The following is a 22,820-nucleotide window of genomic DNA, read 5'->3' on the forward strand; positions in this document are numbered from 1 at the left end:
TGACTCAACATGTGTCGTTCTGACATGAGTAACTACTTCATTTCAAATCTACAGTATATTGCACAACAGAGCTGCTGGTCGATGCTTTCTTTTGAAAGGTAAATTGATGCTTTTGTGGTTTTTAGAAATGTAAGTAATATTGGTGACTTTAAAAAAATGTATTTATGCTAAATTTCTGGAGGGAAAATACATTAAAATGTGGCATTAAATAAAAAAACAGATCCTGATTTGTCAGTAGTTGAAGCACCATGTGCTGCTAGATGCTGTGAGATTGTGTATTGTTACTCTTTGTGTGGCAACGTGCCACAATAATGAACTACATGTGTTAGATAGTGACTGCTGATGAGGCATTTACACGATCATCTGGACTGAATCTAAATTCAATGCAGCCTGGTTTTGGCTGTTATCCCCTTCAAAGACAAAATAGACGCATTATATTCATATTTAACAAGCAGCATGTTAACATCATTACATCTGTTGCAGAAGCGTGATTGTATGGAGCCGTTTGATTGCCACAGGATTGATGGAGGCTCTCTGAGAAACAGAAATATGGAGGATCCACGTTTTGTCAGGCCTCACTCCCCACATTGATACCCCACCCTGGTGTTTGTGATTCCTCTCTCCACATGCAGTGAGTTAGCACACCCTGGTGGTTGGACAGTGGTGCCAGAGTTCATGCAAAGTGGAAAAAAAACTCACCACCCAACAACTTGACCCATCTAGACGTCTGAGTACATAGATGTAACCTCTCTAAGGGAGCAGGCTCTACAGAAAATATAACTATTATCAAAGAAAACACACGAACCCCCACAACCTGCCAAATGTATCAATGTGAATGAAATCCCTGGCCGGAGCTGTGGTGCATTGTAGTTGCATTGCATGTTATGTTGACACAGTGCAATGTTCCTGCTTTGCAACACAGAACATGGTCATAACACAACTCGACCGCGAGCATCAACAAGTACGACTGAAGCATAATCATAATTTTGTGCAACTGATATTATCATCTTATCTCGATTGTGGGATTTTTGTGATGCTGTAAACCTCTAAGATATTCAGATAATGGATGTACTGAAGTGTATAGTGTTCAAATGACAGGAATAAGAGTGCTTTAAAAGTGTGTTCCGATACTTTGCATCACATTTGTAAAAAGGTATATTATGGAAGTTTACTTCAGGAAATATGGGAATTCACATGCATGTAACTATTTTTTAGGTTTTCTACAGGAGAACAGTGGAAAGAGGCTTCCTACGCATTTCAGTGAAAATACTTTAAAAAAAAAGAAGGGAGCCATCTAGTGCAAAACAGTTAGACAGACACTAAATTACATGGAGGATGCAGAAAATATATTCATGCACATATTGAGCATATTCAATTCTATAAATTTTTTTGTATTTAAAGGGTCTCCTCCTTTTTTCAGACTACTTTAAGGTAATTTGAAGGTGTGTTTTGACATATATGTCATTACAATTTCTGCATATATTTCTTAGACATGTAGAACATCGGATACTTTTCAATTGTCATGACCTTCATTTTTGCAAATATCTCAAGATATGTCTACATTTTTTGCAATCAGCTAATAAAACACAAATTTTTCATGTTCACATATCAATTCCAAACACTGCACTTGTCATTTCTGCCTGTATAGGAATCATTACATTATTTCAAATGTCTATTATATCACATAACAAAAATTGCAGGCCAAACTGGCTCTTCACCAGGTACAAAAAGTACAAGTCACAAGTACCTTTAATCAGAATGTTTTATTTCCTTAGGGAAATCAGTTAGGGAATTCAGTAACATATATTTTTTTGTATTTGACACTGTTATATTTTATTTTTTACACGCCCTTACTGCTTTATATTTACAGCAGGTGGACCTATCCTGCAATAAATAAATAGTACATTTTTTAAGCTTGCTTCAGTCAAGACTCTGTCAGTAAAGAGTTAATCCAATATGGTAATATCTGAGGCCTACTTTACTGGATTACATAATACAAGTTGCAAAGTTCTTGTTTTGTCTTTTTCTCTCCCTTATAGATTTCAAAGTAGGAGACTTTTTTCTCCTGTGTAAAATCATGGGCCAGAAGGTCAGATTGTGACCCTCCAGTGTAAAACAGACTCAACCCTTTGGTGTAAAGGTGGCATGTTTACCAAATGAGAACTGACAAATTTAAACAGATTTCTGGCAGATTTCTGAGTTATATTTTCATTTGAATGTCAAGACCTTTCCTTTATTAAACTGCCTGTTTTCCATTTTCTTTCTAAAAAACCCTTCTGGTCCCCTTCAGTCACATCCTTCCAACAGTCAGCGCACAGCTACTGCAGGATCTCAACTACAAATAAATGTAAACATGTCTCCCAACTGTCATTGATTGACATGCTGTGTTGATTTTCTCATTACAGACGCACGCACACACACACACACATACACACATTTGAAGCCATTTAAAAATAATAGCATATTCCAGGCTGGTACTGGCTGCACCTGCAGCAGCTATATGTTCACGTTCACAGCCACAAAATGGCAAAGGGCAGAGATATGTGTATATGTCAAGGACCTCAGGCTATTTCACTGATCTTCATTAGCTGGTAGCTCATAATGATATCAATGTGCAGCCTTTTAGTTCATTCATACTCTTGCTCTCCCCCACAGCACAATATCTCCTCCTCCAACCACAGCTAAAGGAAACCGCTCAGTAAATTACATCCGTACACTAAGCAGATCTCTCATCAGAGCAAAAAACAACACACCAATATTTATCTTCATCCCTACAATCCTCACCACAGCCTCAGTGAAATCCAATGGTTACACAAAGCACTCCAGACTAAATGACCTATTTGTGTTTATGATTTACTTTTTATTAACGTCGCAGATCAATGCTTTCCCAATTTCCTCCACCTGTAATTCCCCCCCGCTTCTTGCCCTGAGCGTACACATAATGAAGTTATCAGTCTCCAACTAAATAAATGTCCACACTCCTGTAAATGAGAAACATTATTGTGAAAGCAATTATAAACAAGTGGCTCCAGATAGCAGAAGGATTAACTGGAAACACAGTAAATGCATTTAGTGGTTTATAATAGAGGCCATTCTTTGGGACACTGTGCCAGTAGCTACAGTTTCATACATGTGCACTGACTTTTCGGGCCTGACTGGTGCCTTGCTTTCTCTTTAGCTGCCTCAAAAGACCCCTGTAGCCTCGGAGCACTTTATGCTAAGTTAATTTACCCAAATATATCCACGGCATCATGGCAGCAGCGGCGGCCCCCGCTATTCAACATCAACAACTTTGTTAATGGAAACTTGCTGATCCATAAACACTTGTGCCGTTGCAGACGTTTGCTGCGGGGCAGTTCACGTATGAATGTTAAAAACCTACAGATCGATGAGGGGCATTTGCAAAGGAGGCATAAGGTGTGTTTAATTATAATTGCGTCAGGGGTTTTGTGTGTATGTGTGTGTAAAAGAGGGGGGGAGGTGTTGCTGTTAAGGCTCAGGCAGGGGCCCCCCCTGTATTTAAATAGGGTCACATCTCTGCCTCACCTTGCAAGTGTTATGCTATATTAAATGCCACTCATGTTAAGTGTGTTGAAACCCTTCTCTGATGTAGTCAAGACAGAATATAAAGGTTAAATTGAAAAATGTCCCTTCAACGGCACAAGAGCGCACCATGATTGATCTCCTTTGTACGGGAAGTAAATGTTAGCCAGACCTCCGTTTTTGCGTCTTTTAAGTGAACAAATATAATGCGTCATAATAAGGAGCGACTGGATTAGAATTTAAGTGTCAGTCAATCAGGATTTCAAAAGGTCAATGAAAGAAATTAGCTTAATGTGGGCAGTCTGAAAGAGTTGAGTGCACAGGTGTTGCTAATAGCATTAACATTGCCTCTGTGCTATTACAGTGTCCCAGTAGGCTAACACGCTAAAGTGACAAAATGAAATGTAATCCAACCAGACATCATGCAAATATAGTTGATTTTTTAGTGTGCTGTCAATGGACACTATTCTCCCATAATGTATAATGTAATGTGCATTATGCTCAAAGGAAATTTAGGAGTTACTGACAGCTGAAAAAATTATAAGATATCTAGAATTGAAAAAATAAATAAATAACATCCTGAGAAAGACATTTAATTGGCCGTGACATTACAGAGTCGCAGATTGGAGTACCATTTCTTTTCTGGCATGAAATGATGACAAATAATTTATTTTACCTACTAAAGCAGTATCCAATAATGATTACTGAGAAATAAAATATTGTATAGAATTAGTATGTAATATAGTTTGGGATATGTTGACAGTGAAACTGAGACAGCTAAATGGAATTCAGCCATCATTACTTTTGTCATTTACACCTGTGCTTTTTTAATGTCCATGACAAATGTCTTACTTTTGCTGTTTTCTGTTATTGCAGAAAGAAAAGAGCGTTGTTGCTCCGGCTGTATGTTTTTAAGACAATTCTGTGACAAATCGTAGCAATATGAAACATTTCAGCTGAATAATATAATATTTTGTTGATGCTGATGAAGTTCCTTCTAGTTCAATTTTTCATCTGGCGGTTTCCAATGATGAACCCTTTGTCAGAGATCGTCCTGACATACTCGCTGGAATAAGGTAAATAAATAATGAGTCATTCTGCCATCAAGCAGAAGTAATGGCAAAAATAAAGTAAATAAGGTTCTGCGTAGTCTGGCTAAAAGAATGAAAGACGACAAGGGAAAGCCACATGATTCTTAATATATTCTTCTTTTATGAAGAAAACCATCTCAACTACTTCTCATCTGAAGATTACCCAATAACTCAGAATTTTTTTTTTTTTACCCAATCAGATTTTTAGACCCTTGCATGTGTCAGTGGACATCTACACATCACAGCTCCTGTGTATATGCATATAGAGAATACTGTAAATCTAGTCTATGTCAGCACTGGACACTGCACATACAGCATAATGACAATATGAATGTGGTATTGTTGACACATTTGTTCTTTTGGATGAATTCTTAGAGCGCATGTTGCTTTCTTTAAGTGACTTTTTTCCATCTAGAATCCATCACACAATACTGTACCTCTTTACTTTATTCCTCAGTTATATTTTGAAGTCAGTAAATTTCCTCTTGGGGAATTTCTGTCCTCACAGTACTTCCCAGTTTCGGACACAGACGCTTAGTTCAATCTCTGCTTTCCTCTCCACCTCTCTCTCTCTCACAGAGTCCAGAAGTGCAGGTTCAGGTGTTGGGGCTCCAGAACGTGTATGGGTGGCCCTGTGGGCCCTATGTGCACAGGACCATGTGAGGATCTGAACCCCGGCAGTGGTGGATCTGGAGTAGACAGGATGTAGTCAATACTAAACTTGATCTCTGACTCTGGTTTCCCCTGGCTGGGGTTTGGGATGAGGTGGTTTGGCTGGGCGCCCGGTCTCTGCCTCTCGGGGTTCAGAGGGCAGAGGGTGGAGTCGGGTTCAGGGTGCTGGGCTGCGGGTATGTGATGATTGCTGTGGCTCTCTAAAGGATGGAAAGGGGTTTCTCCTGAATCACGGAGGCCAATTTTCATGTTCCTCCTGCGCCGGCGACGCCGAAAGTTGCCGTTTTCAAACAGGTCAAGCATGGATTCACAGCCAGTGGCAAAAGTCCAGTAGTTTCCCTTTCCCTTCTCATTACCCTCTGTCCGAGGAACCTTTGGGACGATAGTATAATACTCATTTATGTATCTATAATAACATAACTTATTCAAACTACTCCTACTACCAATAAAAAGAGGATTAAAAATACTAGAAATAGATAAAATAATAAAAGGAAATAAAATAAAACCAACAATAAATTGAAACACAAAATAATTTTGATATCATATTAAAATGGACAATATTTCTGCTGTGTTTGGGTATACCTTGATGAAGCAGCTGTTGAGGGAGAGGTTGTGTCTGATGGAGTTCTGCCAGGCTCTCTGGTTGGAGCGGTAGTATGGGAATCTCTTCATGATGAACTCGTAGATGCCCGACAGAGTGACCCGCTGCTCAGGGCTCTGCTGGATGGCCATGGCTATCAGAGCGATGTAGCTGACACATAGACACATTTTTATCAGGCAACACAAGAAAAAAGGTCACATATAAATCTGCTACATGATAAAAAGCTTTTAACTCTCTTTTTTTGTTGATATTCTGCTTGCTACTTGATAAAGTAATTATTGCAAAATCAACCAATTATTTTCCTTAAATATTTATTGTTTTATTTTGACCTCATAAAAACCCAATCTGTAAAAAGTATTGAAGTAGCAGCACTTCTCTTTACCACACACTGGGCTTGACATTTTTTATAAAAGTGAGAAAATACATTTAAAAAAACCAACCAACACCAAATAAGGATAGAATATGTAATGTTTTATACAGTATATGGGCTATGCATGAAAAAACATATAAAGTATTCCTTTTGTTTGACAGAAAGTCATCACAGAAAAAGAAACGTCAGTATTTTATCCCATAAACTGATTTTACTTCTGTTTTGGGTCAATTAGAATAAACTATTATAAAACTCCAATACCAGAAATCTTAATGGATTTATTTGGGATTTGGGAAGACTAGTACTTCAGAAAAAGTACACAAAACTATTGGGTCAGGTATATAGAATATGTAAATGTATCCATGTTTCATAGCTGTGGTCTCTGAAACCCCGAGATGAACTAATGATTTTCTGTAACACCAAATCTGAAACATGTCATCAGTTCAAAATCCTGTTCATAAGGAATTCTCATAAAATTTGGAAAAGTTATCAAGGATCCAGCCGGTAAACAATGTTTTTTTTGAGCTGTTAGAGAAACAGAGCATTAAAGTTAACTTGATGATGGAATTTTTTATTTTTTCCCCCCACATTTCTAATTTCACAGATGCATGTAGACACAACAAAGTAAGCCGCCGCATAAAAGTTCTTTCAAAAATCAATGAATAAAGTTGAAATAATATTTTTTTAAATGCCAAAATAGACAGAAATGATCCACAGTGTACTTCTGATGGTAAATATTGCCCTAAATCAAAGAGTCTACACTACGTATATAGAGAATATATGTTTTAAAAGCTATTTTTCCAAATGTGCATCATGTTTATGTGTAGTGAGAGAAAAAAGTGTCATTGGTGAAAGCCAGCTGGGTTGATACATAAAATCTTTGGATTTCTTTGTCCAAACTGGTTTTAATGAAATAATGCAAACATTTTACAATTTTAAAAGGGAGATATTATTATGAAACTATAGAAATGAAAGGAAAAATACAAAATATGACAAAATTCCTTTATAATTAATAATAAATAAATATAACTTTGGTCAAAGTTACACATATTATTATTTCTTTTCAAAAAGATGATTTTGAAATTTTTCCTACCTGTACGCAGGTCTGCACATTTTCTTCTCTTCGTCTGTGCTAGAGGAAGGGTATCCGTCTCCATCATAGTTAAAACAGTTGAACGGGTAGTTAGCGTTATCAAACATATCTACACTTTTGAGGAATCAGCTGTGTGCTCCGAACTGTTTGGCTCCTCTGACTCTCCTGGCCAAAGCCCAGCAGCAACACCCTGTCCTGCTGCTCTGCTCTGCTCTGCTCTGCTCTGCCACCATGCTCTGCTCAGCCAGCTGACACTCACTCTGAGCTCTGCTGATGACGGCTGCCTCCAGCCCCCCTCTCCCCTCCTCGTTCCAGCTGCTGTCCAGGAACGGCTGGAGGTCTCAAGACTCAAGACCACCTCCCTGAGGTCTTTGAGGTCTGTAGTCTCGTAGTCTTGTGCACCACTTGTGTTTTTTTAGCCATCCACATGAAATTCAAACTTCTAATATAGATTTTTTTGTTTTGTTTGTTTCTCCATGTTGTCTATATTTATTTTAGCTGCAGCACTGCACAGTTTTTCCACAGCAAAGTCAGGGCCAGTTTGCTTACTGCATCTCATCTTTCAAATCAACCTTCACTATCTCATCTGTTGGTAAGTTCTCAAAACGTAATACGCCTTAAACTTACATTAACCAAGTGCTGCAGTTAAACTTTTACTTCAATGATATAATTAAATAACCATCAAAAAGGAAAGTAATCGTTCCAAACAATGCTATAGCTGCTATAATTCCCTGCATTGTTTCATTTTCATTATCTTGATAGCCAATGTTTTTGTAATTAATACCTTAATTCTTTAATGGTACAATTAGGCCCTCAGTTATTTGATAGACTTGGTGCAGTTTGCCTCAGAAGTGCAAAATAAAAATATGAAGTCTCATAAATTGGAAATACATAATAGCTGAGCCGGTGGGCTTCAACACCAAAAATTTTGTTTAGGCTACATACTGTAGCTGTTACAGGCCGCAGAAGCAAAGCAGGCCGAGCAGGATTCTTTGCTCCTTTTCATGTCTGTTTTTTCAACCGCCAACAACAACTCTGGGGTCTGCTCGGCATTGTTGAGCAATGAGAGAAAGCTATCTCTGGTCTGCATCCCTGTCCAAGTCAGACAAATTCTTTTACATGAAATCCTTTTCAATTTTCAATTTTACGCTTTGACACCAAGTTCATTTTACACTCCCTGTGTTACTCATCCCGGGTCTGAAACTAGTCTGTCTGTCTGTCTGTCTGTCTGTCTATCTATCTATCTATCTATCTATCTATCTATCTATCTATCTATCTATCTATCTATCTATCTATCTATCTATCTATCTATCTATCTATCTATCTATCTATCTATCTATCTATCTATTTATCTATCTATCTATCTATCGATCCATCCATCCATCCATCCATCCATCCATCCATCCATCCATCTATCTATCTATCTATCTATCTATCTATCTATCTATCTATCTATCTATCTATCTATCTATCTATCTATCTATCTATCTATCTATTAAACACCCGAATCTTTTCAAACTCTTTCTCCCAGCCACAGATGACATTTTACAACAATTTTTTCACAGTGCTCTGAGACTAAATAGATTTTGTGTAAAATAAGTAGGTTTCCCCTTTTAAGGACCAGTGTGTAAAATGTAGTGGCATCTAGTGGTGAGGTTGTAAATTGCAACCAACTGAATACTCCTCCCGCTGAGGCCAAGGAACTCACAAACAACCTGAACGGTCCTCTCTAGAGCTAGTGTTGGTTTTGTCCATTCTGGGCTACTGTACAAGGATAGAGGTGCAATATGGTGGGCTCCGTAGAAAAGGACCCGCTCCGTACGTAGCTATAAAGAGCTCATTCTAAGGTAACCAAAACACAGGAATTCTTATTTTCATGGGATTACACACTGATGAAAACATACTTATGAATATTCAATTTATAAATATATTCAGTTATTTCAGTATCAGTATATATTCAAATTAAGTATATTAATGTCTGCCAATAAATCCCCCGACATCTTACACAGTGTTTCTTTAACTTTGACTTGATTAAGCTAAGCTGGTCCGGTCCAGGCGGTCTCACAGTAGCAGTCTGGGTCGCCTGAACCCTGGACGAGAATGCTGGAAAAACTGCTCCCCTACCCCACCTCCAGCAGGATTCTGGGTGGTCTGCTGGTCTTGTAGGCCGACTACATGTTTTATTTTGCTTCTTTTTATAGTCTAATCTCTGTAGCTGTACTTAAAACATCTAACCCCAAACCAACAAACAAAATCCTTTGCATCTTTGTTTTCTTTTTCTCTCCGTTAACTCTTTGGGGTGTGTGTGTGTGTCCACTCTGGCAGACGTGTAGTCAACAACGGGAAGTTTTGTAGATGCTATCTATAATGTTCTATAATGGCCATAAATTGTTTCCGTGTCTATAAAACAGTTGGGATGTGTATTTTGAAGGGCTCTTAACGGAGCAATTGGAGGTCTCCCGTGAGGCGACAGAGGCCGGGAAAACAGCCTGAGGTCTGCCAGGACTCTGTGTGTGGCCCCGCTGGTGCAGGAGTAGCCTGTAGGCGCTGTATTGGTGCAGCCCAGAGACATTAAAGTAATTCTCTGATTATTCCTGATAGGCTAATGAAGCAACTTAAAGGTCAATGCTGTACTCAATTTTAGCCCAGATTTTCTATGTGGCTTCATGAAACGCTGCGGAGCGTCAACAAGCACAAAAAGGAAACTGATTACACTGATATCGCTCGCTACCACGAAGGATGCCGTGCCTGTTCTTTCTAGAAATTTGGAGGTTTTAAGAATCCGAGGGGAAGTTTACATACAACTGAATACTAACACTATATTTTATTGGCTGATTACAGTATTGATGATGTCATGAGGGTTATCTCAGCATTTTTTAACAGAAAGCCTGAGTTCAAAAGACGTGCACACTTCAAGAGTAAGGAGGGTCTGATTAAAGCTACAATGAAGTTGCATTTTAGGTTATGTAGGATCTAGTATTTTTCAAATTCGACCCACACTAGAGACGATATCACTTTCTTCTCATGCTTTTATTTAGATTTTTTCCTCTATTATATGTCTCTTGTGAACCCCTAAACTTTATGGAAGTATGCTACTAAATTGCAGGAGAAACCCTTTAACAGTTCATTAACACAATACCACATAATAGTTGCATCCGGATATGCTAATGGGTATGACACATGCTAAATGCAATGCCATACATCCACATCATTTCCCCGTCACTACACAGTCAACTATCAAGTAAAATTTTAAGCATCTGAAGGGCCACTTTAGGCTACTGTTTCATTAACTTCTTAATGTTAGCTAAATTAAGCCAACAATTTAATTTAGTACATTTTTCTAACGCACTCTATATTCTATATTTAGCTCATACCCTACAATAACAATTAAATGTTTTTGCTCACCCATGTAGTATCGCCTTTAGTACTATGTTACAAGGTTGGTTTACGATAATGCTTAACCACAAAGCAACATAACTGACTTCATTACACAAATAGCTACCACAGGGCCTCAATGATTCGAGCTCATTTAGGTGAATTGTGAGGAGTCGTCTGGGCTGCTTCACTCCAGACAAGCAAAACAGATTCATACAAAGCTAAACAGACCAAGGAGGACCAACAGAGAGAGGCAGTGTGGAGGGAGAAGAGGAGGTCATGGAATCAGGTTGGTTTGAAGTGAGATCTGATAAGCACCTCATGGCTCGCTCCCATGACGAGGCTTCCTCTGCCGTCCTGTCTGCGGCCGGCTGCAGTGATTACAGCCCTTAGTTCTCCTCTGGTCACTCTCTGTCCCTCTGATGGTTGTCTCAGACTCTGCTTCCTCCATTCATAGCTTTGTCTGCTTGCGTGTATGCATGTGTGTGTGTGTGAACGTGCATTTATGTAAACCAACCAAGTAGCTTTTCCGGGGGCTGTTCTGTGAGGAAAGGTTATCAAAACACAACAGTGCAGTGGGAACTGTAAACATGCTTATGCACAGAGCGGAGGCTGAGGGCCATTTTCCTTTGCACTGTACTGTGCAGCCATCCTCTGTCAAATTACACAGTGTTATGTAGAGACCTCCAGAGTGGGCCCGTGTTCACCTGAGTATTCAGTCTGTTCAAAGTAGATGAAGCAAAGCTCCAACAGTTCTGACGTTATGGGGTCTGTTGTGTTTATCTTGATTGGAGTTGAAGTCACGCTGCAGTTGCGCTGCATTTTTCACCACAGACACTTATTAAGCTGATTCATCACTTGCACAAAATTCATGACCAAAAATAACTTTGTTTAGAAGTATAAACTTGGTTCAGACTGCTTTTTCAGTGTGATACTAAAAGGAGGCTCAACAAAAAGCTTTATTTCCATGAGCCTGTCTGTTCAAACCATTTGAGACACGATACAGTTGATGCTGTAAAACCAGTTTTTCTTTGGCAAGCAATTGAATAATCATTGAATTTTTAGACAGCATTCTGATTCTTTCAAATTAAACATATTAACTACTGCTTGACACAAATTGACACCTTGAAAATGACCTTACAGCTGCTAGAATTGTACTTGTATTTGAGGGGAGTATGGCTTCTCCACAGATAATAATCACCAACTCTACACTTCCTCTCAGCTCTATGAAGCCTTATAGCAACTTTCAGCTCATTACTTTGATTTGCCAGTCTGCAACTTCACTGTTCTGGCTCACTGTCACTGCTCTCAATAGTACTGGTTACTGGACAGAGTGCTGCAGCTGCTTTCAGCAAAAGCGCTTTGACAAACAAAATCAGCAACTAGCTGGTGAACATAATGGACCAATTAGCAGCTATTAAGCAGTTAGTTGAAATAGAGCTAAAGGAGAGTGAATATATCACTACACATGCCTTCTTTTCAATCTGCGTTTTTAGAAATATATTTAGCATTATTTTCTGTTGCTTTAACCCTGAAATTGTATCACAATAGCCATTCATGATCATTGGAAGCCTGAGACAGTGGTTAAATGATGAGCTTTTACATTTTCTCTGGTCACCAGTAGAAGTCAAATGAGGTGAAAGTATATATTTTGGTTGTTTAAAGTGGTTCTCCACCAATTGTGTATGTGAGAGTAGCATGTGAAGCACTACTCTGAAGGCAGGGAAGGGAAATGATGAATTAATTAATAGTTCATTATTAAAATTGAGAGTGATTTACAGGCTGGAGGACAAACTTGTGCAGCTACATGGATGTTTATGTATGAATAATCTCTTAAATAATATTAAAAAGCATATCAAACAAACACACTCACGTACTCGTATCGAAACACTATAATATTCTGCGTATTTTGTTTTATTGCACTTTAACCATGATGCAAAGAAATGGAAAAAAAATCCACAGAAACAATGAGTCGAATAAAAAAAGAAGCATTTTCACTTTAAGAACACATCATCTAACGTTCTCCATGGATCCACCCATACATCCATACACACAGTACTGACACAGGACTATGGAAACTTAAGACTTTATAAAAACCCTTATGGAACAGATGAGTCAGCACACACATATATGTAGACCTCCGCATCTTATCTATAGCTCGTACCCGGGAGGAGTTTAAACCTTTCCGCTATGAAACCAGACATTCAAGTATTTCTATCATTGCACAGGCACTAGATTTTCCTACTGTATATATTAACTTTCAGCCAGTGACTGAATCGTTGACACCCACAGCTAAGCTATCAGCTGTTGGCGATGAATGAAATATACATCCTGAAAAATAATCTCTCCACAACAGCAACATCTGGACATCAAATATATTACAAAGAAACAATAATATAAAACTATTAGTGTCACATTTGGCTTTTGGTACCATACTGTAAATGTAACCTCAGATCTGTTGCACTGAAAAGAAGAAGAAAAAACTGAAACAGTAGTTAGAAATGGAATAAATGTTGTAAACACAGGTGTAGACTTACTCATTTGAATCCTACCAATACTTGGTGGTAGCTGTAAACCAATTTGAATTCAGGCTTGATACTTGAAACAGGGTGAAATATGTTACTGAGAGGCACAGACCTGGCAGCTGTTTTTGCACATGCTTGTTTTGCCCTCTTTTGGACAAATGAGGAAGTACACCTCTGTGATGTAGAATTAAATTAAATAGCTCTTTTTTTTAACAGAACAAATGATGCTGTGTTACTGATTATGTATCATTACTCATTTCAAACAATAAATATGACTCTCAATAAATACTCTCTTAAGGACATTTAACATTTATGGGAAAAAAAAAAATTAATGGACAAATCCAGGAGTTAACCTGCACTCCAATCAAATATTTCCATCTTGAATACCGATGATAGAAGCTGAAGCAGCTCAGCAGAATTAAAAAAAAAAGACACAATGCAATAAAACATTTTTGCGGCAAATCAATACAACATTGTTTTTGATAATTAAGACAACAGGAAGTCAACCTCCTCCTCCTCCTCCTTCTCCGCCGTGAACCGGAACACTTGCAATACCAACGATACGTAGAAACACATAATTCAGCTTGTGAAGAGCGGAGGGAGGGTCGGGAAGATTCTTTACAAGTCCCTCAGAATTCACTGAATTCAAAAAAAGGGTCCCAAACAAGACAAAAAGAGAGAAGGCGTCTCTTGCAAGACTTTCATGGTTTGGTAGTGCTGCGGTGGGTCGGTGTTTGGGTCAGCTGTGGTGATACTATCCTACACTATAGAGTCAGGGTGGGATATTTTAAGGAGTCTAGGTGATGAGTGGTGGATCATTTCCAAGTTTTTTGATCCAGCCCCAGATCCATACAGAAGTCTTTGACATCGTCTCGAGCATCGGCCCAGGTAAAGTCGTTGCGCTGTATGTCAAAGTCCAGTCCTATCCAGCAGGCCTCCACTTCCAGACAGCTTATATTCACCTCCACCAGGCGGGCTTCCCTGTAAGTTCAGCAAATCAAGCCCTCTTTGAAACTCTGTACAGATGGGGCTCATCTGTGGTGCAGGATGCCAGCTCAGTTTAAAAGAATTCTGCTCAGTCCAGTCCTTTATCTTCAGGGAGTCTGTCCCACCCAGCTTCCACCACCGCCACCACCCCCCAACCCCACCACCCCCCCACAGCCAGCTACCTCTGTCGTGGGGCGGTGTGGGCGTGGTCTGTCCCTTGGTCCCTCTGGAGGTCGTCCTCTACAACGTAACTGTAGCCCTCCTTTTCAATGCATTCTGCCAGCACATTCAACACCTGGTGAAAAAGGAGAATCGTTTAGACTGGAGTAGCTGAATGATAGAAGATGCTGAGGTCAAGTAGGGTCAAAGTAATTAACAGGAAGTTAAAAGGAAGAGTTGGACATCTTTGGGTAAGCACTGACCTGGCGTACTCGTCGGTCCATGGCATCCAGGTGTGGCTGGATGAGGATGGGACTGAGACGGTCCCTCACCAGGGACTCTGCCATCAGCATGGACAGCTTGTATTCTTCCTTAGCCAGCAGCTGCAGACGCAAGTGGGTCGACTTCCTTACCCTGCAGAAAGAGAGCAGCGTGGTGAGATGCTTAGTCCCTGTGTATCAACATATTCTTGCCTATAAAACAAATTATGCAAATATCCAACCGTTCACAAAGGGTTAGGGTTAAAGTGTGTAACTGTAGCAGGAAAGACGGCTTTACCTGCAGCACTGGCTCAACGGCACCAGAATGGACTTCTCATCATGGGAGTGCTTTCCAAAGCTAGAGTGAAAAACAGGAGCATAGATAGTAATGAATGTGATGACTGGTATTTACATTCCTGTCGTGCAATTAGCTGTTTTGTTAGTGTGATCGGTGTATTTTCATTTTTAAAATGTGCATGTTGTTACAAATTTGATGAGCCATTCCTGAAAAACACCATTTTTAATTTGCTATTTTGTAAAATTAAAGTGAGTTTAAAGTGAGTTTTCGTGTCATTGTAAGTGATCCAAAAAGAATACTAATTAGCGTCAGTGCACACAGCACACATACATATTTTAGGAAATGCTTCTTTAGTTTTAAATCAATTCAAAAGTGCTTTAAAAAAAAAAAAAAGATAAAAAGAATATTTTTTTTCATGTGATGAGACAATTCTATAAACTATTCCAGATTTATGGACAATGATGCTCATGATGCACATTATTTCTTTGTAATTCTCTCATTTGTCACTGATACTGAAGCTGAACCTACAAGTGAAGTAATGAAGCGGCACAGTTCTGAATAACAAATATTGTGTGACAATGTCTGCATTTCAATACAGTGAATATCTATGCAGTGGCTCACCCTCTGCCATTATCCAGGTGGATGATGAAGGTCTCATTTCCAAACTTTTCAAATGTCTCATAATGATGGCGGTCCATGTTTCCTGTGATGGAAATCATGTCAACAATTTAGGAGGGAGATAGAGTAAATACAGTAAGTGTTAATGTGTTTTATGTTACTACATCTACATGTGTGTATGCAGACAGTACAGATGTGAGTGTTTTGCCCTTTAATGACCACCACAGGACACTAGAAACAGTAAATATATTGTTTGAATTCATATTTTAGTCAAACATAGTCAGACATGCCAACTCACCCATGAGGAAGTCAAAGACAGTCATGTCCATTATGTCCAGCAGTCTCGTCCCGCTGTCGTAAGGTGGAGTTTGTTTGACTTCCTCGCAGTAGTCCGGATCCACCTCCCATCTGAAAAATATCACACAATCATCTTGTTCACATCTTTAAGCTACAAGAATGTATGCATATGCTGACCAAAATCCAATCCCCTTTTAACATGTTTCTTCCAATTTATTCCTGTGGTGAGATTAATTTAAAATAAGCTGCTGATGTTTCTTTTAGAATAATAAGATTGTAATTTTTCTTGCCTGGAAAGATGTGCACAGTTTGTTTTATCCTATTTGGGTGTCAGTCAGCTTTGACACATGGTATGCAGAATATCTCACACACCGTTGTCTTGTGATCATCTCTCATGACCTATCGCCACTGGTAAGTGTACTAAATATCCTTTGATCGTTTGGCCAACAAGACTCTCTTTCATCAGCTGCTGCTATTGAGTGTCAGCGAATCAATCTCTTACTCTGCCTTCTTGCGTTTGTGGTAGGAGCGTCTCCACGGGTTCCTCCAGGTCTTGCGTTTAGCGAGGGCCAGGTCTGGGAGGAAGGCAGCCAGGGATCCTTCAATCTGGTCTGGTTTACCGCACAGAGCGTGCTCAGTGGAGCAGTAGTATGAACACTCCCCGTAGAAACACACGTTGTTGGCTGAGAAGCAAAGAAAAACTGTTTGTTAATAACAACAAAAACATTTACGTGTATTTCTATTAAACCACTCAGTTTTAATCCTTTAAACATGACTACACCCTCTTTTTGCTCCCTTTTTTTAGAATGCACATCACTTAAATTGAAAGTCCATTTTGCACAAGATTTAAATTACCTGGGGACATTCAGTAACTTGTATTAATTGCTGAGATCATCAGTAATTTTAATCCTGTGAGAATTTTCCATGTGTATAATATGTAAAGTAAAAGTTGCATCGCTAATTAACTGTCGTGCTTCGGCACAAGCTAAACTCCCCTGATAATACTAATCTTATGCAAATGAATATCCCAGTAATTCAGGGCACAGGAGTGGCTTTGCTCTACATTATGAGCACAGAAAACTGTTCTTTTTTTGCTTGTCTTGAACTTTGTCATAATGAAGAAATTCTTCACTGATAACATTTTTTTTTTTCTTCTGAAAATGCCACAAAAACCTGACCGTATGATCGTAACAGTTTTGAGGTACACAAAAAGTGTAGTAATATCCATCTGAGGGCATCTTGGTTAAAGTTGTATTGATGTGTCTCTGACAAGAGTTTTTGTGTGTATGTGTGTGCGTACCTGGTGATATGAAGAACGTCCTCCAGAGCTTTTTGTCTCGGGTGACGTCTCGGATCTCCTTTGTCATGTTGACAAGCCTCCCGGCTACAGGAGGGACGCGACGGAAGTCCAAAATCCTACAAAACGGAGACACATACTGAGGGTTACCTTCTGCTTTAAGCATAGAGGAATGTATAAGGATACAGAATCTGCAATGTGCACATTATAAAAGTAACAAAATGTTACAATGTTAGAAAAATGTTAGAAAATTAAGAACTGTTTATCTAAAACTACGTGACTGCCTGTGGAGTGATAGTGGGAACAAATTATTGGAAAAAAAAGAAAAGGTTTCACCCGAGATGGGACTCGAACCCGCAATCCCTGGCTTAGGAGGCCAGTGCCTTATCCATTAGGCCACTGGGGCAGACAGCCAGCTGCCTATGTACAAACTATACTCATGTAATTCAATTTAACTGCCAGCAGGGGGCACTGTGGCATAACTGATGACCTGATGGCTACACCACATGGTGGTAAACCTCCCAGTGGTTATTATGTGGCTATGATTCTTCATCACACACATTTTTTTATTTCCACACACCCTGCTGATATAAAATATGAAGTTCCCACTGCATTCTGGGAACCTGTATCTATACTCCATCTTATGAGCCCGTTGTGATTTTGCAACCTTGTATTGTTTAACTGGAAGCTACTGTAGAATAGTGGCTATGTGTGCATGCTTGAAACGGAGAAATAAAGCTAATTAAAAAAAGAGGTCTTCAGTGACCTCTCTCAGTGACAGATAGCGTGTCTGTCTCCCTGTGTGCGTGCCACATGCCTGTTCCATGCATGTGTGGCCCCTGTAGTCAATACCACCTCTGTGTAACATCAGGGTGGGCTCTTTAAAAATTGATGCCCCTGACAACACCTAATGGCCTGGGCCTGAGGGTAGAGACACGCAGGAGGAAGAGGGTGAGATTAAAGATGGAGGTGGTGGAATGAGAGGAGAGGCACAGAAAAAGAGAGACAGGTGGAGAAAGAGAGGAAAAACAAAAACAAAACAGAAAGCCAGCTGTACAAATGATGCCATCAAGAGGCGTGGCAGCGGGAGGAGTGACACAGACACACACAGTCATGTCTCTTTCCTCCTTGCTGTCAAACAGGCGGACACGGCACCGTTTGGCCTGCTGGGCCTGGGCCTGCTGCCATGCTAAAGGGAACAGCAAGAGCTGGCTTCAGTTCTTCTTCCTCCAACCCCTCACTTTTTTTTATTCCATCTTCGTCCCCTTGATACACCTTATTCCCATGGTGGTCATTTTAAACTTGTGTTATTATATAGTATATTCAGCGTGGGATTGATGGGAATCATCACTTCACATATTACCAACTGAAAAATGCATGAGACACCAGAGGGTCTCATGCATTTGAAGCGACAGTATGATTTTAAGGTCATATTGGGTCTTGTATCTTGCTGACTGCTTGCTCTCTTTTTCCCACCTAGTGCCACCGATGCCAAATGTACTCCCCATTTCAATCCAATCACATAATTAATGATGCCTATAGCAGTGTGGCCCATATTAGAAAATGACAGTGGCTATGTGTGTGTATGTGAGTGTATGCCTGCACGAATGTTGCTTTAAAAATAACCTATGTGTGGCTGTAGGCCCCCTGGGAGGCAGTGTAGCCTGGGCCTGCACCACCAGCAGCAGCAGCAGCAGGAGCAGCAGCAGCAGCAGCAGCAGCAGCAGCAGCAGCAGCTCTGTAGCCAGGCTCTAATTTAGAACAGACAAAATAAGGAAAAAAATAAAGTGCTGCTTTTGGCAAACCCTGCCTGGCTTATATTTAGAACGGGCAGAGGGCCTTTTCATGCCTTTGGTTTCCTCCTCTTCCCCTTAACCCACACATATGCTGGGAGTGTGTGAGCGTATTTTCATGTGTGTGTGTGTGTGTGTGTGTGTGTGTGAGTGAGTGTGTAGAAGAGGACCAGATGTGTAGCAGACTGGTGAAGAAAGCTGCTGTTAATGCAATTGCTGCTCAACTGTGTCATTGTGCCTGAAGGAAGAGCAGATTAAACATCACTACCCCATGGCCCCATTGGTGTGTGTGTGTGCGTATATGTGAATGGACGTGTGTGTGTGTGACCTCAGATTCATCTCGTGTCAGTACAGAGACACACCAGGTTTCACACCACAACACAATCCCTCTGCTCATAATAAGCAGCCAAAGTGACATCAGCAGGATTTTTAATAGCAACGCCGCCACTAAAACTCATTGCGTTCCCTGGTTGATCAGAGGGCCTCCTGAGGTTTTCTCTCTTCATTAAAGTCTTTCCAGAAAGCAGGCAGGCCATAAAGTGTTAGACTTGTAAAGGCGGTGAAGTCAGAGAGCGTGGTGGTTAGCTAAGCAAGGAGGCTGCAGTCATTGTTGGGTCAGATGCTAGCAGCGGGAGGGCGGCATTCATTCTCTATGACTCATGGCCTCTCGGAGCTCGCAGCCTTTACTGTACAGGCCCGGCTCACACAACTCGAAAAGAAAAAAGACAAGAAAAAAAGATGAATTTCTGAGGGACACAAACAGTGAAAGGGAGAAGCAAATGTTGAAATAAGCGCACAGTAAAACTGGATTACATGAAAGGCGTTTGTGCACAGAGGAGAAATGAGTGTGCCTGCAGTCGTGGCTGCTAACACACATGCTCAGGGTATTTGTTTTTTCCTGTCATGCTAACCTTAAATAAAAAGTCCTCCCACTGCAGCATTTTGATCTCTTCATCCTTTGACATTTATTAAATGTAACCAGATTATGCTAAGTAGGCAATTATGTAGCACAATTCACACAATTAATTAGCGAATGTTGCTACACCAGTATGCTTCAATCTCTTCATATAAAATACGTGTGATACTAAAATAAACACATATCTCAAGGCATTACAGGAACAGTGGTACCCAGTTCTCCCTCCGAGTTTGGCGTTGTGCAGGTTTTTGTTCCTCCCAGGTGGTTAATGAGCTGACACGACGAGTGGCAAATTAGTAATCAGGAAGGAACAAAAACCTGCAGGACACTGGTCCTCCTGGGGGTCTAGCTCCTACTCTAACTCCTTCATGTCCATTACCTGGGCTTGAAGGAGTAGCTTCAAGAACATACATTTTTCCCTTACTGAGATGAAAATATTTAGGAGGAGCAGGGCTGTTTCTGGATAATTTGGTGCCCAAGGCCAGACATCCACTGTAGCTCCTGAGGGTACTGATGTTTTCATACCAATAATTGAATGATATTTTAGTTTGTGTAAAGTCATCATCAACACACACTATGTATATTAGTACCTTAAAATGCATTGTGTAGTATTGTTATTCACATCCTTGTATTACTGTCCTGCTCATGTTTTATGGTCAAACACTTAACACATTTAATTTAATCCTTATGATTATTTATTTACTCATAAAACTTACATGACTTTACTTATTCGGCTTACAGTGCACATTAGTGGAGTAAAACTTAAAAGCCTACCGAATTAGGAACTTAGATCTGTTGTGGAAGGTGTCTTAAACCTTAGCATTAACAAAATAATGATATTTTAACCATATGCAGCACTTTACAGGTGCAAAATGTTGCTGAAATAGAAGCCAAATGACCATTTTTAGTCATTTTGTTTAGCTTAGCTTGCATTGGTAACTGTAGGTTCCTGTCATATCATTAACTAAAACTGCTGACTACTGTTTCTATGTGTTGTGGCTCTGTATTTTTATTCACCCAAGTATTATTGGGTGTCTAAAATGATTTACAAAAAATGTTCTACTTCAACAGCCCTGTGTAGCAAGACCGAAGATTCTATTGTAATCCGATTACGTGCTCCACAATGGACAACAAGTGCTGTTAAATGGGCAAGAAGACAGACAGATGACTATGTGACAACATGATGTCCCAAATACTAGATGTGTACAACACACACAAAATCCCTGGGTACCACGGACAGGCTAGTTTTCACTAACCTGTCAAGATGAAAGGCAGCGACCTCAGCGTTGTGTCTCTCGAAGTCAGAGAAATAGAAGAAGTCTGGAGGGGTTTCCTGCTCCCGAGTCTGTCTGCAGAGACACAAGGAAAGAGACACAGAGGTCAGGTATAAGTGTCACTCAAAGCCAAGGTTTTCACAATCAGCGATATGCAACATATTGTAAACAGCGCCATAAGAGAAGAGCTCACTTTATACAGGAATTCAATATCTCAGTACATTACCATAGATGTGTTACTTCACAGCAGGCACAGTCTCTAGCTTCACACCTGTGTACCCTAATATTGCGAACAGCATTTGTGAGCAATAACCCAGACACCATAAAAGAGTGTCCTTGCCTCACATAAAAAGCCACGCAGGAAGTGACTGTGGGTGTTTTGTGGGGCAACAAGGAGAACGGCGGAAATTCAAGGTCAAACACTTCCTCTTAAAGCGCCCACTCCTGTTCCCGATCTGTACCTATTTCTGTCCGCCTCTGATCCTTTTCCCAAAAAATTGCTTTCCACACACATTCTGCCTTAAAGCTCTTACTGGGGGGAAAAGAGGCTCTTAAAGGCTTAAATCCAAGAGCTGATGGAACATGGGCCAGGACGGGGCTGGACAGACTGGCCTGGCAGGGTTAAAAAAACCAAAGTCAAAAGGAAGGCGTAGGTGAAAAGACTCCTTGAGATTTTAGGTTGTTTTTCCTTTTTACGAACACCGCCGTCTCTTTGCTTTTATTTTATTTTATTGACAACAGTAAATACTTTCCAGGAAGGCAGTTGAGTGTAATGATTTGGACTGCAGCCTCTGCCATTTCTTCTTCAGCTAGTTGAGGGAGGATGAGAAGAATGGAAACTATCTTGGCAACTTCTCTCTCTCTCTCTCTCTCTCTCTCCTTCTCTCTCTCTCTGTCTCTCTCTCTCTCTCTCTCTATTCCCTCTGGATGCCTCTCTCTGTTTACTTCACTCAAATCCTCTACACTATCTCACCTCCTCTGCCTCTCGCTCACAACTGTTCCCTCCACTTTTCTGCTTGTCCACAGCTTAATTCTTCATATCTGTCTCTCTCTCTCTCTCTCTCTCTCTCTCTCTCTCTCTCTCTCTCTCTCTCTCTCTCTCTCTCTCTCTCTCTCTCTCTCTCTCTCTCTCTCTCTCTCTCTCTCTATCTTTCTCTTCTCTCTTTCTCCTTTTCCTTCCATTTGTTGTTTCCCTTCCTCAGCTGGCTGGCTGATTGTACTGTAACTCCACAGCTGCGCGGCTGACATATGCACCAGTCATTAACTAGCCCAACATGGAGCCCAGAAACACACTCGTCCACTAAAAATTCCCCAATTTCTTCCGCTCTTTACTGCTCTCGTTCCGTCTTTCTCTAATCTTTCCTTCATCCTCTATCTCCCCTGCAAGCGTTTGACAGACAGCCACATGCAGATGACTTCTCATCCCTCACTCCTGCGTGACCGTTGAGGCTCTGTCAGTAAAGGCCGAGCGCTGTCTGTTGATTGTATCGCTCTCCTCTTCACAGATAGCCTTGCTTCAGGGACACAGCTCTCACTCTACATCAAGGAAAAATGATGCTGGCTTTGAATGCAGAGAGCAGTCTGGTATATTTACACCAGTGCTGCTCAGCCCGGCTGTAGGACAGTATCATTCAACCCAACACAGAGTGAA

General features: G+C 40.3%; 2 protein-coding genes across 2 annotated transcripts in view; both read right to left on the reverse strand.

Annotated features, from left to right (window-relative positions):
* Positions 1–5,207: 5,207 nt before the first annotated feature.
* foxl3 (forkhead box L3) lies at positions 5,208–7,592 on the reverse strand. The gene is made up of 3 exons (XM_062443133.1): positions 7,371–7,592; positions 5,889–6,057; positions 5,208–5,678 (listed from the first exon to the last, which is right to left on the reverse strand). The coding sequence occupies exons 1-3, from the start codon at positions 7,475–7,477 to the stop codon at positions 5,208–5,210; spliced, it is 747 nt and encodes a 248-aa protein (XP_062299117.1). The 5' UTR covers positions 7,478–7,592.
* A 5,031-nt stretch (positions 7,593–12,623) lies between these two features.
* The window catches only part of fam20cb (FAM20C golgi associated secretory pathway kinase b), a 49,130-nt gene continuing 38,933 nt past the window's right edge, over positions 12,624–22,820 (reverse strand). The window contains exons 4-11 of the mRNA XM_062443246.1: positions 21,152–21,244; positions 17,190–17,305; positions 16,392–16,572; positions 15,891–16,000; positions 15,596–15,677; positions 14,975–15,034; positions 14,680–14,830; positions 12,624–14,552 (exon numbers count right to left, since the gene is read on the reverse strand). Of these exons, the coding sequence (XP_062299230.1) occupies positions 14,436–14,552; positions 14,680–14,830; positions 14,975–15,034; positions 15,596–15,677; positions 15,891–16,000; positions 16,392–16,572; positions 17,190–17,305; positions 21,152–21,244 (910 nt within the window). The 3' untranslated portion in view covers positions 12,624–14,435. The remainder of the gene's footprint in view (positions 14,553–14,679; positions 14,831–14,974; positions 15,035–15,595; positions 15,678–15,890; positions 16,001–16,391; positions 16,573–17,189; positions 17,306–21,151; positions 21,245–22,820) is intronic.

Source organism: Scomber scombrus, chromosome 21 (assembly GCF_963691925.1).
Source record: "Scomber scombrus chromosome 21, fScoSco1.1, whole genome shotgun sequence".
Taxonomy (NCBI): Eukaryota; Metazoa; Chordata; class Actinopteri; order Scombriformes; family Scombridae; genus Scomber; species Scomber scombrus.